Consider the following 17,788-nt stretch of genomic DNA (forward strand, 5'->3'; position numbering starts at 1 on the left):
GTGTTAATGGCAGTGTTGCCCCCAGATTATACCCACTGGAAAGAATGAAGCCCTGTTTAGTAAATATACACTGATATTGTTAACGTTTTCTGTGTTTCTGCATTCTTTCAAGCACTGGTGAACAAGCCCCTGTTGCTCGTGTCCCTCTTCTAGCATTGGCCCTCATTCCGAGTTGTTGCTTTTAGCAGCATTGCAAACGCTAGGCCACTGTCCTCTGGGAGTGTATCTTAGCTTAGCATAATTGCGAACGAAAGATTAGCAGAACTGCTACTAAATTATTTGCTGCAGTTTCTGAGTAGCTCCAGACCTACTCCTAGACTGCGATCACCTCAGTCCGTTTAGTTCATGGTTTGATGTCACAAACACGCCCTGCGTTCGGCCAGCCACTCCCCCGTTTCTCCAGCCACCCCTGCGTTTTTTCCTGGCACACCTGCGTTTTTTAGCACACTCCCTGAAAACGGACAGTTTCCACCCAGAAACACCCACTTCCTGTCAATCACACTACGATCATTCGAGCGATGGAAAAACGTTGTTCGAGCTTGTGTAAATCTACTAAGTTTTGTGTGAAAGTACTTAGCGCATTTTTGCAGTTTTTTCACTTGATCGCTGCGCTGCGAAAATCGGCAACGAGCGATCAACTCGGAATGACCACCATTATCTGTATGGTGATTCACAATGAAATGCTGCTACATTAGAAGGATATGTGCAAATGTGACACCTTTTTTCAGGAAGCATGTATGCTGTATTTGCATTGTAGATAATACAATGATGTGTGCGTTTTACACTTTTTCTAGTTAAAGAGGGTTACAAAGTGCGGTCAGATCTGAATATAACGCTAGAATTCCGCACTACTGCCACGAGTGGGGTTCTCCTTGGAGTAAGTAGTGCTAAGGTGGATGCAATTGGCCTGGAGATAGTAAACGGCAGGGTAAGTTATTTCCTTTTCTGTACTGCAATTTAAACACTGTAACATGAAATGGTAGGAGCTATACACGTCTCCTATGCACCTGAATACAATTTACTCTGTTTTGATTTTAATTTAATTTAAATAGGAATATGTGCAGATTAGCGTATCAAGGAAATATATGAATGTGATTCATCATTTAATGCACTACACTACTAAATACACTGAAAAGTGAAGGTTATTAAACATGGCAAAGGCACACTGGATAATTACATTTTTGTTTTTTGATGTCTGACAGGTTTTGTTCCATGTAAACAATGGTGCTGGAAGAATAACAGCAATTTATAAGCCAGAAGAAGCCAGCTCACTGTGTGATGGGAAATGGCATCGGATTCATGCCAATAAGATTAAACATAGGATTGTCCTAACAGTGGATGGGAACACAGTTCTGGCTGAGAGTCCTAATGTCCAGTCAACCTCTGCAGATACGAATAATCCAGTTTTTGTTGGTGGCTATCCAGGTAAGGACTGTGTGCTACAGTAGGTGTGTAATATTGTCCACATACAGGGACACAATTGGAGACATGCCAGATATGTGAGAAAATGTGGAAGTGTATACGTGACTGGCCCGGCAGTGAGCATCTCCAGCTTAGTGGGTGAAATTACTTCACAAATGTCATTGTTTGTCCAGGTTATACAGAGTCCAACTGGATCAGATTTTAATCAAGTGTCTAACGTTTGCTCACAGTACAGTGATTTCACCCGCTGGGTGAAATGACCGCCCGCTCCCTCGCTCGCACTGTGCTGAGCGGGGAGAGAGATGTGTGCTGAGCAGTCTGTGATAGATCGCTCAGCACACATGTCTGCCAGTGTGTACTGCCCTTTAGAGTGACCAGACTAAAGTGACAGGAGATCGCAGAGGGCAATATACAATTAGATTTGGGTGGGATGTGTTCAAACTGAATTCTGAATTGCAGTGTAAAAATAAGCAGCCGGAATTTACCATGCACAGAAACAATATAACCCACCCAAATCTAACTCTCTGCACATGTTACATTTGCCACACCTGCAGTGCACATGGGTGGTCATTCCGAGTTGATCGCTAGCTGCATTCGTTCACTGTGCAGCGATGAGGCAAAAAAACTGCACTTCTGCGCATGCGCAAGCAGCGCAATGTGCACGCGCGAAGTAATATTGCAACGAACGATATAGCTTTGCACAGGGTCTAGCGAAGCTTTTCAGTCGCACTGCTGGCTGCACAGTGATTGACATAAAGTGGGTGTTTCTGGGTGTCAACTGACCGTTTTTAGGGAGTGTTCGAAAAAACGCAGGCATGCCAAGAAAAACCCAGGCGTGGCTGGGTGAACGCAGGGCGTGTTTGTGACGTCAAAACAGGAACTGAACAGTCTGAAGTCATCGCAAGCGCTGAGTAGGTATTGAGCTACTCTAAAACTGCACAAAAAACCTTTGCCGCCGCGCTGCGATCCTTTCGTTCGCACTTCTGCTAAGCTAAAATACACTCCCAGTGGGAGGCGGCATAGCGTTTGCACGGCTGCTAAAAACTGCTAGCAAGCGAACAACTCGGAATTACCACCATGGTTTTTCCCAATTGCTAACTTTTTTGGTTTGCTAACAACTCTGAATAACCCCCTATATACAATAAGGCGCTATAGAACCCTTATGGCACCATATAAATAAAGTATAATAATAATCAACAATGTACCTAATCAAAAAATATAGCCCTTCTTATCCTGCACATAAATTAAATATTTGTGTATTATTTGTTTACCCTGTAAATAACCAAACCCACTACATCTACATCTACAATCTACAATGTTATTTCCCTGCTATTTCTGCCCTCATAAGTTACTGTTTTGGCAATATGCTGCCCAGTTGCTAGGGTTTCTTGTTCGCACTGGATATCTTCAATTTGACTTTTCCTGCAATCATTTTAATTCATCTTAAACTAATTTAAATAATTTCCTTGGGCACAGACAGTGGCATGTCTGAGCTTCTATAGTTAAATGACCTCAGTGTACTTGCCTTGATCAGATCAGAGCTGGAATTTGCTGAAACAACAGAGAAGAAAGGATGAATCACTAATGACACTGGCCCTCATTCCGAGTTGTTCGCTCGCAAGGCGAATGTAGCAGAGTTACACACGCTAAGCCGCCGCCTACTGGGAGTGAATCTTAGCTTCTTAAAATTGCGACCGACGTACGCGCAATATTGCGATTACAAACGAGTTAGCAGTTTCTGAGTAGCTTCAGACTTACTCTGCCTGTGCGATCATTTCAGTGCTTGTCGTTCCTGGTTGACGTCACAAACACACCCAGCGTTCGCCCAGGCACTCCCACCGTTTCTCCGGCCACTCCTGCGTTTTTTCCGGAAACGGTAGCGTTTTCAGCCACACGCCCCTGAAACGCCGTGTTTCCGCCCAGTAACACCCATTTCCTGTCAATCACATTACGATCGCCGGAGCGAAGAAAAAGCCGTGAGTAAAAATACTTTCATCATAGTAAAGTTACTTGGCGCAGTCGCAGTGCGAACATTGCGCATGCGTACTAAGCGGATTTTCACTGCGATGCGATGAAAAATACCGAGCGAACAACTCGGAATGAGGGCCACTGTGTTTTTAGCCTGACCTCACCCTCTGCCAAGTGGCCCATACTTGTAATGCAGAGTCAGCTTTATGAACTGCAGCTAACTATACTGCTCTATGAATGTGATTAGAATACATTTCTACACCTTATATTATATTAAATCCGCTGGTATTTTCTTTAAGTAATTCAAGACTACTGTCAAGTAAGGAGAAGGCCTGTGTTCACATTTTTCATGGGCTAACTCCGTTCATGAAAACACAGCGCCAGCACATGCATACAGTATAGCAAAGGCTGTGGAACCATGCCATAATTCCAGAGGTATCATCATCGGAATAATGACGAGCAATTGCAGTGGGTGTAGGATGTGCAGTGAGAGCCCCCATAACTCAGTTCTGTGTGTATCGCATACCCTGTACTACTGTAGATATGAGACTGACTATTGTCATAGTTACTCTGCTGGTCATGGGTAGGAAGTGGAACAGGTGCAAGGCAATGTCCATATCTGTAAATTCTGCATAAGATTGTCCATTGATGTGTGCTATGTGTATTTTCTCTAGCATCCATAAGGGATATTGGGGAAACTAGTACAATGGGTTTAGAGTAGACGGGGTCCAAAGGAGCCGGTGCACTTTAAATTTCTACCACTGGGTGTGCTGGCTCCTCCCCTCTATGGCCCCTTCCACAGGTAGTTTAGAAAAAAGTGCCCTCAGGAGAGGATGCACATCTCTGCAGCTCCAGAGAGTTTTCGTCAGTTTCTTTTAAACTTTTATTATTTTCGGTATGCTGGCTGGGCAACAGTATACCTGCGACGTGTGAGTTAGGGGGCGATCACCAGCCTTACGAGGTGCAGAGCGCTTGGCTGTCACAGCCGCAGCACGCCGCACACCCCTAACACTGCCTGAAAGTGACATCGGTGGTGAGTACAAACCGCTAAGTTGTGCAGTGTATGTCACACCAGATTCTCTCCATTATCTAATGATTCTGTTTCCTGTGAACAATGCAGTCAATCTTCACAAATCGGTGAAAGGGCTGGGGGAGAGGGTCCAGAGCCCCATTGGTTAGGGTCTCTTAAGACTATGATGTCAGATATGTCTTCCCAGCTCACTGCTAATGTGCAAAAGACTTAGCTACTACAACAAGCTGTTGCAGATTTAGCTGTTAGAGAGAAGCATAGTTTACCTGCTCTGCTATCTGATACAGATGATGATATACAAGATGATAAGGATGACCTGGATCACGTTAGTGGGGATCCCAATTCTACTCAGGGTATTGAACCCCTAATTTCTCTATCGTCCTAGTGGATGCTGGGGTTCCTGAAAGGACCATGGGGAATAGCGGCTCCGCAGGAGACAGGGCACAAAAAGTAAAGCTTTCCGATCAGGTGGTGTGCACTGGCTCCTCCCCCTATGACCCTCCTCCAAGCCTCAGTTAGATTTTTGTGCCCGGCCGAGAAGGGTGCAATCTAGGTGGCTCTCCTAAAGAGCTGCTTAGAAAAGTTTAGCTTAGGTTTTTTATTTTACAGTGAGTCCTGCTGGCAACAGGATCACTGCAACGAGGGACTTAGGGGAGAAGAAGTGAACTCACCTGCGTGCAGGATGGATTGGCTTCTTGGCTACTGGACATCAGCTCCAGAGGGACGATCACAGGTACAGCCTGGATGGTCACCGGAGCCTCGCCGCCGGCCCCCTTGCAGATGCTGAAACAAGAAGAGGTCCAGAATCGGCGGCAGAAGACTCCTCAGTCTTCTAAAGGTAGCGCACAGCACTGCAGCTGTGCGCCATTTTCCTCTCAGCACACTTCACACGGCAGTCACTGAGGGTGCAGGGCGCTGGGAGGGGAGCGCCCTGGGAGGCAAATGAAAACCTATTTGGCTAAAAAATACCTCACATATAGCCTCCGGGGGCTATATGGAGATATTTAACCCCTGCCAGAATCCACTAAAGAGCGGGAGACGAGCCCGCCGTAAAAGGGGCGGGGCCTATCTCCTCAGCACACAGCGCCATTTTCCTTACACAGCTCCGCTGGTCAGGACGGCTCCCAGGTCTCTCCCCTGCACTGCACTACAGAAACAGGGTAAAACAAGAGAGGGGGGGCAAAATAGTGGCAAAAATTATATTATAAAAGCAGCTATACAGGGAGCACTTATTATAAGGCTATCCCTGTCATATATAGCGCTTTGGTGTGTGCTGGCAGACTCTCCCTCTGTCTCCCCAAAGGGCTAGTCGGGTCCTGTCTTCGTTAAGAGCATTCCCTGTGTGTCTGCTGTGTGTCGGTACGTGTGTGTCGACATGTATGAGGACGATATTGGTGTGGAGGCGGAGCAATTGCCAAATATGGGGATGTCACCTCCTAGGGGGTCGACACCAGAATGGATGCCTTTATTTATGGAATTACGGGATAGTGTCAACACGCTAAAGCAGTCGTTTGACGACATGAGACGGCCGGACAATCAATTAGTGCCTGTCCAGGCGCCTCAAACACCGTCAGGGGCTGTAAAACGCCCTTTGCCTCAGTCGGTCGACACAGACCCAGACACAGGCACTGATTCCAGTGGCGACGGTGACGAATCAACCGTATTTTCCAGTAGGGCCACACGTTATATGATTTTGGCAATGAAGGAGGCGTTACATTTAGCTGATACTACAGGTACCACTAAACAGGGTATTATGTGGGGTGTGAAAAAACTACCTATAGTTTTTCCTGAATCAGAAGAACTAAATGAGGTGTGTGATGAAGCGTGGGTTGCCCCCGATAAAAAGATGCTAATTTCAAAGAAGTTATTGGCTTTATACCCTTTCCCGCCAGAGGTTAGGGCGCGCTGGGAAACACCTCCTAGGGTGGACAAGGCGCTCACACGCTTATCTAAACAAGTGGCGTTACCCTCTCCTGAGACGGCCGCACTTAAAGATCCAGTAGATAGGAGGATGGAAAATATCCAAAAAAGTATATACACACATACAGGTGTTATACTACGACCAGCTATAGCGGCAGCCTGGATGTGCAGTGCTGGAGTAGCTTGGTCAGAGTCCCTGATTGAAAATATTGATACCCTGGATAGGGACAATGTTTTACTGTCTTTAGAGCAAATAAAGGATGCATTTCTTTATATGCGTGATGCACAGAGGGATATCTGCACACTGGCATCACGGGTAAGTGCTATGTCCATTTCGGCCAGAAGAAGTTTATGGACGCGACAGTGGTCAGGCGATGCGGACTCAAAACGGCATATGGAAGTTTTGCCGTATAAAGGGGAGGAGTTATTTGGAGTCGGTCTATCAGATTTGGTGGCCACGGCTACAGCCGGGAAATCCACCTTTTTACCTCAAGTTACTCCCCAACAGAAAAAGACACCGACTTTTCAATCGCAGCCCTTTCGTTCCTTTAAAAACAAGAGAGCAAAGGGATATTCATATCTGCCACGAGGCAGAGGAAGGGGGAAGAGACAGCAACAGGCAGCTCCTTCCCAGGAACAGAAGCCCTCCCCCGCTTCTACAAAAGCCTCAGCATGACGCTGGGGCTTCTCAAGCGGACTCGGGGGCGGTGGGCGGTCGTCTCAAGAATTTCAGCGCGCAGTGGGCTCACTCGCAGGTAGATCCCTGGATCCTGCAGATAATATCTCAGGGATACAGGTTGGAACTAGAGACAGATCCACCTCGCCGTTTCCTGAAGTCTGCTTTACCAACGTCCCCCTCCGAAAGGGAGACGGTCTTGGAAGCCATTCACAAGCTGTACTCTCAGCAGGTGATAGTCAAGGTACCTCTTCTACAACAAGGAAAGGGGTATTATTCCACTCTATTTGTGGTACCGAAGCCGGATGGCTCGGTAAGACCTATTCTAAATCTGAAGTCATTGAACCTGTACATAAAGAAGTTCAAGTTCAAGATGGAGTCACTCAGAGCAGTGATAGCGAACCTGGAAGAAGGGGACTTTATGGTATCCTTGGACATCAAGGATGCGTACCTCCACGTTCCAATTTACCCCTCACACCAGGGGTACCTCAGGTTCGTCGTACAAAACTGTCACTATCAGTTTCAGACGCTGCCGTTCGGATTGTCCACGGCACCTCGGGTCTTTACAAAGGTAATGGCCGAGATGATGATTCTTCTTCGAAGAAAAGGCGTATTAATTATCCCATACTTGGACGATCTCCTGATAAGGGCAAGGTCCAGAGAACAGCTAGAGATGGGATTAGCACTGTCTCAAGAAGTGCTAAAACAGCACGGGTGGATTCTGAATATTCCAAAATCCCAGTTAATGCCAACAACTCGTCTGCTGTTCCTAGGGATGATTCTGGACACGGTTCAGAAAAAGGTTTTTCTCCCGGAGGAAAAAGCCAAGGAGTTATCCGAGCTTGTCAGGAACCTCCTAAAACCAGGAAAGGTGTCTGTACATCAATGCACAAGAGTCCTGGGAAAAATAATGGCTTCTTACGAAGCAATTCCATTCGGCAGATTCCACGCAAGAATTTTCCAGAGGGATCTGTTGGACAAATGGTCAGGGTCGCATCTTCAGATGCACCAGCGGATAACCCTGTCTCCAAGGACAAGGGTATCTCTTCTGTGGTGGTTGCAGAGTGCTCATCTATTGGAGGGCCGCAGATTCGGCATACAGGATTGGATCCTGGTGACCACGGACGCCAGCCTGAGAGGCTGGGGAGCAGTCACACAAGGAAGAAACTTCCAGGGAGTGTGGACGAGCCTGGAAACGTCTCTTCACATAAACATTCTGGAACTAAGAGCAATCTACAATGCTCTAAGCCAGGCAGAACCTCTGCTTCAGGGAAAACCGGTGTTGATCCAGTCGGACAACATCACGGCAGTCGCCCATGTGAACAGACAGGGCGGCACAAGAAGCAGGAGTGCAATGGCAGAAGCTGCAAGGATTCTTCGCTGGGCAGAGAATCATGTGATAGCACTGTCAGCAGTGTTCATCCCGGGAGTGGACAACTGGGAAGCAGACTTCCTCAGCAGACACGACCTTCACCCGGGAGAGTGGGGACTTCATCCAGAAGTCTTCCACATGCTGGTAACCCGTTGGGAAAGACCAATGGTGGACATGATGGCGTCTCGCCTCAACAAAAAACTGGACAGGTATTGCGCCAGGTCAAGAGATCCGCAGGCAATAGCTGTGGACGCGCTGGTAACGCCTTGGGTGTACCAGTCGGTGTATGTGTTTCCTCCTCTGCCTCTCATACCAAAAGTATTGAGAATTATACGGCAAAGAGGCGTAAGAACGATACTAGTGGTTCCGGATTGGCCAAGAAGGACTTGGTACCCGGAACTTCAAGAGATGATCACGGAAGATCCGTGGCCTCTACCTCTAAGGAGGGACTTGCTTCAGCAGGGTCCCTGTCTGTTTCAAGACTTACCGCGGCTGCGTTTGACGGCATGGCGGTTGAACGCCGGATCCTAAAGGAAAAAGGCATGCCGGAAGAAGTCATTCCTACTTTGATTAAAGCAAGGAAGGAAGTAACCGTGCAACATTATCACCGCATTTGGCGAAAATATGTTGCGTGGTGCGAGGATCGGAGTGCTCCGACGGAGGAATTTCATCTGGGTCGATTCCTACATTTCCTGCAATCAGGATTGTCTATGGGTCTCAAATTGGGATCTATTAAGGTTCAAATTTCGGCCCTGTCGATTTTCTTCCAGAAAGAATTGGCTTCAGTCCCTGAAGTCCAGACTTTTGTTAAGGGAGTGCTGCATATACAGCCTCCTGTGGTGCCTCCAGTGGCACCGTGGGATCTCAATGTGGTTTTGGACTTTCTAAAATCTCATTGGTTTGAACCACTAAAAAATGTGGATTTGAAATATCTCACATGGAAAGTGACCATGCTACTAGCCCTGGCTTCGGCCAGGAGAGTGTCAGAACTGGCAGCTTTATCTTACAAAAGCCCATATCTGATTTTCCATTCGGACAGGGCGGAACTGCGGACTCGTCCGCATTTTCTCCCTAAGGTGGTGTCAGCATTTCATCTGAACCAGCCTATTGTAGTGCCTGCGGCTACAAGTGACTTGGAGGACTCCAAGTTACTGGACGTTGTCAGAGCATTGAAAATATATATTGCAAGGACAGCTGGAGTCAGAAAATCTGACTCGTTGTTTATATTGTATGCACCCAACAAGATGGGTGCTCCTGCGTCTAAGCAGACGATTGCTCGTTGGATCTGTAGCACAATCCAACTTGCACATTCTGTGGCAGGCCTGCCACAGCCTAAATCTGTAAAGGCCCACTCCACAAGGAAGGTGGGCTCATCTTGGGCGGCTGCCCGAGGGGTCTCGGCATTACAACTTTGCCGAGCAGCTACGTGGTCAGGGGAGAACACGTTTGTAAAATTTTACAAATTTGATACTCTGGCTAAGGAGGACCTGGAGTTCTCTCATTCGGTGCTGCAGAGTCATCCGCACTCTCCCGCCCGTTTGGGAGCTTTGGTATAATCCCCATGGTCCTTTCAGGAACCCCAGCATCCACTAGGACGATAGAGAAAATAAGAATTTACTTACCGATAATTCTATTTCTCGGAGTCCGTAGTGGATGCTGGGCGCCCATCCCAAGTGCGGATTATCTGCAATAATTGTACATAGTTATTGTTAACTAATTCGGGTTATTGTTGTAGGGAGCCATCTTTCAGAGGCTCCTCTGTTATCATACTGTTAACTGGGTTTAGATCACAAGTTGTACGGTGTGATTGGTGTGGCTGGTATGAGTCTTACCCGGGATTCAAAATTCCTCCCTTATTGTGTACGCTCGTCCGGGCACAGTACCTAACTGAGGCTTGGAGGAGGGTCATAGGGGGAGGAGCCAGTGCACACCACCTGATCGGAAAGCTTTACTTTTTGTGCCCTGTCTCCTGCGGAGCCGCTATTCCCCATGGTCCTTTCAGGAACCCCAGCATCCACTACGGACTCCGAGAAATAGAATTATCGGTAAGTAAATTCTTATTTTTGGCTATAAGGGATGTGTTAAAGCTCCCTCTAGGGGACGCTGCATCACAGCAGTCGTTTTTCTTTGTACAAAACAAGCGCAATGTCACTTTCCCTGATTCTCCAGAGTTAGATGACTTATTCAAACAGGCCTGGAAAAATACAGACAAAAAATTCCAAGTGTCCAAAAAGTATTTGCACACTTTCCCATTTGCTCCTGAAGGTAGAAAATTTTGGGAGGAATCCCCTGGGGTGGATGTCTCAGTGTATCGCCTGTCTAAGAAGGCGGTGCTTCCTGCCCCGGGCTCCTTTACCATGAAGGATCCTGGGGATCGGAAGATAGAGACTGCCCTAAAGTCTATATACACTGCGGCCGGCCTCTCACAAAGACCAGTCATTGCAGGTTGCTGGATGACCCATGCTATTCATTCTTGGGCCACTCAAATTCAGGGGGGTCTCTCGGGGGATATGCCCTTAGTTACTATGGTAACCCTCCTGAAGCACATTCAGGACACTACCCGTGTCCTCTGTGATTCTCTCAAGGAGATGGGAAACATTAATGCTCAGACGTCTGCCATGGCAGTGTCGGCGCGCAGGGCCTTGTGGTTGCGTCAGTGGATTGCGGACGCAGAATCCAAACGTAGTGTGGAATCCCTCCCTTTTTCTGGGGAATGGATCTTTGGGGTTGAATTAGATACCTGGATTTCCAAAGTTACGGCTGGGAAATCCACGTTTCTCCCCTCTGGGGCCCCGCCGGCGAGACGCTCCTATCCGTGGCCGTCTGTCCAGTCCTTTCGGTCTCGCACATTCCGATCAAAGACTAGAGGCACCAGAGGTAAGTCCAGAAAACCTGCAAGTTCTCAGGAAAAGTCCACCGGTTCTGCTTACACTAAGGCCTCAGCATGACGGTGCCCACCCACCCCAAGGTGGGAGTTTGACTGCGTCACTTCAACCGCGTCTGGGAGACTTCCTGCCAGGATGCCTGGGTCAGAGAGCTCGTTTCTCGGGGCTACAAGCTTTAGTTCGACAGTACTCCCCCCCCCCCCCCCCTCCCTCCCCCTCAACGATTTTTCAGATCAAGCTTACCAGCTTTGGAGGATATGCAAGTTACGTTGCAACAGGCTATCCGAAGGTTGATCCAGTCCCACGTCATTGTTCCAGTACCACTACCGCAACGCGGCAAGGGGTTATACTCAAACCTGTTTGTGGTGCCGAAGCCGGACAGTTCAGTCAGACCCATTATGAATCTGAAATCCTTGAATCCTTGTTTGAGGGTGTTCAAGTTCAAAATGGAATACCTGCGAGCAGTGATTGCGGGCCTGGAAGAACAGGAATTTATAGTTTCCTTGGATATCAAGGAGACCTTTCTCCATATTCCGATTTGGCCGCCTCATCAGGTGTACCTGTGGTTTGCCGTGCTGAACAATCACTTCCAGTTCCAGGCTCTGTCCTTCGGCCTGTCTACAGCCCCAAGGGTATTCACGAAGGTGACGGCGGACTTGATGTTTCAACTCCAGGTCCAGGGGGTCAATGTGGTCCCTTATCTGGATGATCTCCTGATAAAGGCAAGATCCAGGGAGCTTTTGTTGCTCCATATCAACCACTCTATCCATCTTCTGTCAGACCATGGGTGGATCCTCAACTTACAGAAGTGCCACCTGGAGCCAATTCAGAGGCTTCTGTTCCTGGGGATGTTGCTGGACTGTGGCCCAGAAGGTGTTTATACCAGAGGACAAGGCGAAAACACTTCAGGAAATGGTCCGCATGGTGCTCCGACCTACTTGAGTGTCCGTACATCTTTGCATAAGATTGTTAGGAAAGATGGTTGCCTCATACGAGGCAATACAGTGTAGAAGGTTCCATGCCAGGACGTTTCAGTTGGATCTCCTGAGCAAGTGGTCTGGATCGCATCTGGAGATTCAGCTGTCACCTCAGGCCAGGATTTCCCTCCTGTGGTGGCTACAGTCCTCCAATCTCCTGGAAGGCTGGAGTTTCGGGTTTCAGGATTGGACCCTCACGACGGATGCCAGTCTACGGGGATGGGGAGCTGTCACCCATGGGGTGCAGTTCCAGGGCAGGTGGTCAGCCCACGAAGCCCTCCTTCCGATCAACATTCTGGAACTTCGGGCGATCTACAATTCTCTGCTTCAGGCCTCTCCTCTGCTCAAGGATCACGCGATCCAGGTACAGTCGGACAACGCCACAGCAGTGGCGTTTATCAATCGACAAGGAGGGACAAAAAGCAGAGCCTGCATGCGAGAGGTGTCAAAGATACTCCTCTGGACAGAAAGAAATGCAAGAGCAATGTCAGCAATCTTCATTCCGGGTGTGAACAACTGGGTGGCGGACTTCCTGAGTCGTCATGATCTGCACCCAGGGGACTGGTGGCGATGCCCACAAATAGACATGATGGCTTCTTGTCTCAACAAGAAACTTCCCTGGTATTGCTCACGGACCAGGGATCCTCAGGCGAGGGAAGTGGACGCACTGGCGTCGCCTTGGCCGTACCGGCTGGTCTACCTGTTTCCTCCGATTCCATTGCTCCCAAGGGTGCTAAAGCGAATAAGGAATCAGGGTGTTCAGGCAATTCTGATTGCCCCCAGATTGGCCTCGGAGGGCGTGCTACGCGGATCTTCTGGACATTTCCGTCGAAGACCTGTGGTCTCTACCACTAAGAAGAGATCTTCTTCAACAAGGACCATTCGTCTACCCGGACTTATGGTGACTTTGTTTGACGGCATGGAGGTTGAGCAGAACATCCTAGCTCACAAGGGCCTTTCCAAGAAGATTATTGCTACCATGGTTAAGGCCAGAAAACCTGTGACGTCAAAACACTATCATCATATCTGGAGGAGATATGTCTCTTGGTGCGAGGAACGCAAGTATCTGCCTGCAGAGTTTCACTTGGGACGTTTCCTACATTTTCTGCTGGTTGGTGTGGATAAGGGCTTACGTCTGGGTTCCATTAAGGTCCAGATTTCAGCCATCTCCATTTTCTTCCAGAAGAAATTGGCAGTGTTACCAGTAGTTCAGACCTTCTTGCAAGGGGTACTCCACATACAACCTCCTTTTGTGCCGCCTACGGCACCCTGGGATTTGGATGTAGTGTTGGCATTTCTACAGTCCTCCTGGTTTGAACCGCTGATGATGGTAGAAGACAAGTACCTCACATAGAAGACGATGATGTTACTGGCCCTGGCTTCTGCTTGACGTGTCTCAGAATTGGGGGCCTTATCGTGTAAAAGTCCGTACTTGGTCTTTTATGAGGACAGAGTGGAGCTCTGGACTAGATAGCAGTTCCTGCCGAAGGTTGTCTCTGTGTTCCACCTGAATCAATGTGGTTCCATCCAGTTCTGACGCTTTGGATCCTCTAGAGCCATTAGATGCTGTGCGTGCCTTGAAGATCTATGTCAAGCGCACAGCTCGGGTCAGAAAAACGGATTCTTTGTTCGTGCTCTATGGTGCACAGAAAAAGGGTTGCCCTGCTTCAAAGCAGTCCATTGCTCGTTGAATTAGGCTTACTATCCAGCAGGCCTATGTGTTGGCAGCCTTACCTCTTCCTAAGTCTCTGAAGGCCCACTCTACAAGATCAGTGGGGTCTTCCTGTGCGGCTGCCCGCCTCAGTGCGTTGACTTGTCTGCAGGTTCTTGTTATGTAGTTACCTGTTCAGCTGTTGCTGTTGTTGTTACCTGCCGTTGCTGGTTGTTTTATGTTTGTGGTGTGCTGGAGTGTAAATCTCACCACCCTTTGTTAACATGTTCCTTCTCTCATATATGTCCTTTCTCCTTTGGGCACGTTTTTACCTATAAATGCCTGTGGGGCATAGGGGGGAGGAGCCAGCACACCCAGTTGAAGAAATTTAAAGTGCACTGGCTCCTTTGGACCCCATCTATACCCATCGTACTAGTTTCCCCAATATCCCTTATGGACTATGAGAAAAGGATTTACCGGTAGGTATTAAAATCCTATTATTAACATCCTGTATAATGAAAGTCTAACCCTGCTCCTCACCTCTGTGGGGGGAATTCAAGTGTTGTGCATGCCAGCGGCCACTCGAGGGTGCCTGATGGAGCAAATCAAGTGTTGCTCCATTCAGACGTGCACAGCTGCCAGTGCTGACATTACTGTTATGTTGTTCCGTCATACTGACGGGCTGGTAACTTGTATCTATATAAGCACATATTATGCCACTGATATACAGATGGGTCCACGGTTATCTTGACTAGTTTTCTGCGCCTAGGCACAATATGATTTATTAGCATAAACCCTTCATCTATTGTTCTCAGCTGCAATACAATACAGAGAACAATACAGCAGGGGATTAAGTCATTTTACTGTGCAATGTAATCTGCTTGTGATGTAAAAGTTTCATTTAATTATACTTTTCATTTGCAGCTATATAACTATAAACATTTTAGTTACTTTAAATAAATGATGTGGTTTGTTGTTGGCTAACTGAGCATCATGGGAAGTGGAGTGTGATTGTCATTGTTTGTCCCTGCCCTAGAGCATAGCTGCTTGTAATCTAGTTAAAACAAACATCAGTACAAAGGACATTTACAATTGGTTCTTATTTCTGAATCTTTTGTAGCTGAGGTGAAGCAAAACTGCCTGACCAGCCAGACCTCATTCCGGGGATGCATAAAGAACATGGAGCTGGTGAAGGGGACACAGACAGAAGCCAATGACTTTAGCAAAGCATTTGACATGCGTGGAGTCTTCCCATACTCTTGTCCAGGAACAGAATTATAGCAGGAGACATATTGCTGACACTAGGCCATTCATATAGACAAAAAGTATATTTATACAAACAAGTGATGTTATCTCACACGATATACACTCAGTACATGCATTGTGAGGCTGTGAGATTGATTTCCTGACACGGGCTTATTGTAGGCTCTGTGATGGAACAACCACACACAGTACAATAGCATAGCATTATTTGATATTACTGCACAAGGTTTAATTACTGTATACCCAAAGGTGTGTTATTGAGACATTGTAACACATTTCCAACTCAGGAACAACAATTTCCATTAACTGTTTAACTGAAAGATGTGTGTACAACAAATACCTCCAGTGCCATATTGTTAGCATTACATAATATTCTATTACTGTGTCCATTCATGTGTTTGCTGGATGATGCTGAATAATTGACAGTATTTGAATTATTTTTTTCAGTGTTAATCATTCTACAACTTCTCATATGTTTCTGACTTTTTTTTATTCAATTAAACATCCCAGATTTATTTTATGTGGCTGTGTTTTATTATTGCCAAGACTGGAATTGTTAAACATAGCAGTCTTTTACCTGAGTGATGAAGACTAAGTAAAGTAGTTTGAAAAGTCCAAAACTTGAAAAAGAGAATACCAAATGATTATGTACTATATCTAGAAAAATATAATGCAGGCGCACACTCTGGACCTCAATCAGGTCCATTTGGATGTGCAACCTGATACGCAAAGAGACGATCTTCAGTACATGTGTGAACGTATCCTGCGACACAGGATGAAGTGATGGCATTAGACTGTCAGTGATTGCCGTTTTGGGGTGGCCTGTGATGGCCTCAGTTTGTGAAAACAGAGGAATGCCTCCACCGTTTAGGGGGAGAAAAGAGGTTAGGGATCTCTGTCAGTGCACTTCTCCAGGGGGCCGCAAGCCGACCGATGATGTGTGTAAGTGATCCAATGTGGACGCAGGTCGGCTCACTACTGCAGCAGGAGATGTCTACTTGTAATAGACGCCCCCTGCTGCATTACCATATAGGAAGCAGCAGCGATAGCTTCTTCATCCACATCTGAATAACCTTCTCTAAGCACTAATAATACTGATAGTCAAAAATTAAGATAAAATCTACTAATAACATGAAGTATAAATGAGGTTCTTAGCACATGCTTGGTCAAAACTGTGTGCTCATCCACCACATCACGGTATACATCTGCCCTTAGGCAGGGCCGTATTATCCACAAGGCTGACATGGCTGAAGCCTAGGAGCCCCGCAGGGACTAGGGGCCCATCAGTTTTTTTTTGCTGAGGAATTATTACCTTAGACTTAGGGCTCCAATGGTTAAAAGCACTTTGCACTGAGGGCCTATTTCACACTAGCGCCATTTTTTTTTTTAAAAAGGAGGAACAATTGCACTGTGAGAAAAGAGGTCATCTGACATTATTTCAACTGGGTATCTGTGTCCATGTTAATACTGAAAGTGTAAATTATGGCATAAGCTCTACTTCCCAAATGTCAGCTGTGTGGGGTGAAAGATTGAAGTGTCGGAGGTGACCGAAATACCTGAAAGCCTTTGGTTAAAATGGGCCTGCCCTTAGGTGTTTATTATCAGCACAGTATTTTGGCCAAACGTGCCAAGAGCATAATTTATACTACATGTTAATAGTAAAGTTTATCTTAATTATTTTGACTGTCACTATTCTTAGTGCTTATATTGTGCGCCTGCATTTTCTTTTTCTTGTATGGCACTACAAGCCTCAGCATGTAGAAAGCACTTCTAATTATGTTCAAAGTCCAGTCCAGAACCCCCCCCCCCTTCCCCTTCCCTCTGTATTTCTGCATATAAAATACACTTGAAGGTAGAGACTCTTTCTCTGACGTCCTAGTGGATGCTGGGGACTCCGTAAGGACCATGGGGAATAGCGGCTCCGCAGGAGACTGGGCACAGCCAAGAAAGATTTAGGACTACCTGGTGTGCACTGGCTCCTCCCACTATGACCCTCCTCCAGACCTCAATTAGAATCCTGTGCCCGGCTGAGCTGGATGCACACTAGGGGCTCTCCTGAGCTCCTAGAGAGAAAGTATATTTTAGGTTTTTTATTTTACAGTGAGATCTGCTGGCAACAGACTCACTGCAGCGAGGGACTAAGGGGAGAAGAAGCGAACCTACCTAACTGGTGGTAGCTTGGGCTTCTTAGGCTACTGGACACCATTAGCTCCAGAGGGATCGACCGCATGGAACCGGCCATTGATGTTCGGTCCCAGAGCCGCGCCGCCGGCCCCCTTACAGAGCCAGAAGCAAGAAGAGTCCGGAAAATCGGCGGCAGAAGACATCAGTCTTCACCAAGGTAGCGCACAGCACTGCAGCTGTGCGCCATTGCTCCTCATACACACTTCACACTCCGGTCACTGAGGGTGCTGGGGGGGGGGGGGGGGGGGGCGCCCTGAGCAGCAATAAAAACACCTTGGCTGGCAAATATATCACAATATATAGCCCCAGAGGCTATATATGTGGTAAATACCCCTGCCAGAATCCATAAAAAAGCGGGAGAAAAGTCAGCGAAAAAGGGGCGGGGCTATCTCCCTCAGCACACTGGCGCCATTTTCTCTTCACAGTGCAGCTGGAAGACA

At 47.3% G+C, this 17,788-nt stretch overlaps 1 protein-coding gene across 1 annotated transcript in view; it reads left to right on the plus strand.

Moving 5' to 3' along the window:
* The window catches only part of LAMA1 (laminin subunit alpha 1), a 376,319-nt gene extending 360,635 nt beyond the window's left edge, over positions 1-15,684 (plus strand). The window contains exons 61-63 of the mRNA XM_063923508.1: positions 795-928; positions 1,203-1,425; positions 15,022-15,684. Of these exons, the coding sequence (XP_063779578.1) occupies positions 795-928; positions 1,203-1,425; positions 15,022-15,182 (518 nt within the window). The 3' untranslated portion in view covers positions 15,183-15,684. The remainder of the gene's footprint in view (positions 1-794; positions 929-1,202; positions 1,426-15,021) is intronic.
* Positions 15,685-17,788: the final 2,104 nt, after the last annotated feature.

Source organism: Pseudophryne corroboree, chromosome 5, assembly GCF_028390025.1.
Source record: "Pseudophryne corroboree isolate aPseCor3 chromosome 5, aPseCor3.hap2, whole genome shotgun sequence".
Lineage (NCBI taxonomy): Eukaryota > Metazoa > Chordata > Amphibia > Anura > Myobatrachidae > Pseudophryne > Pseudophryne corroboree.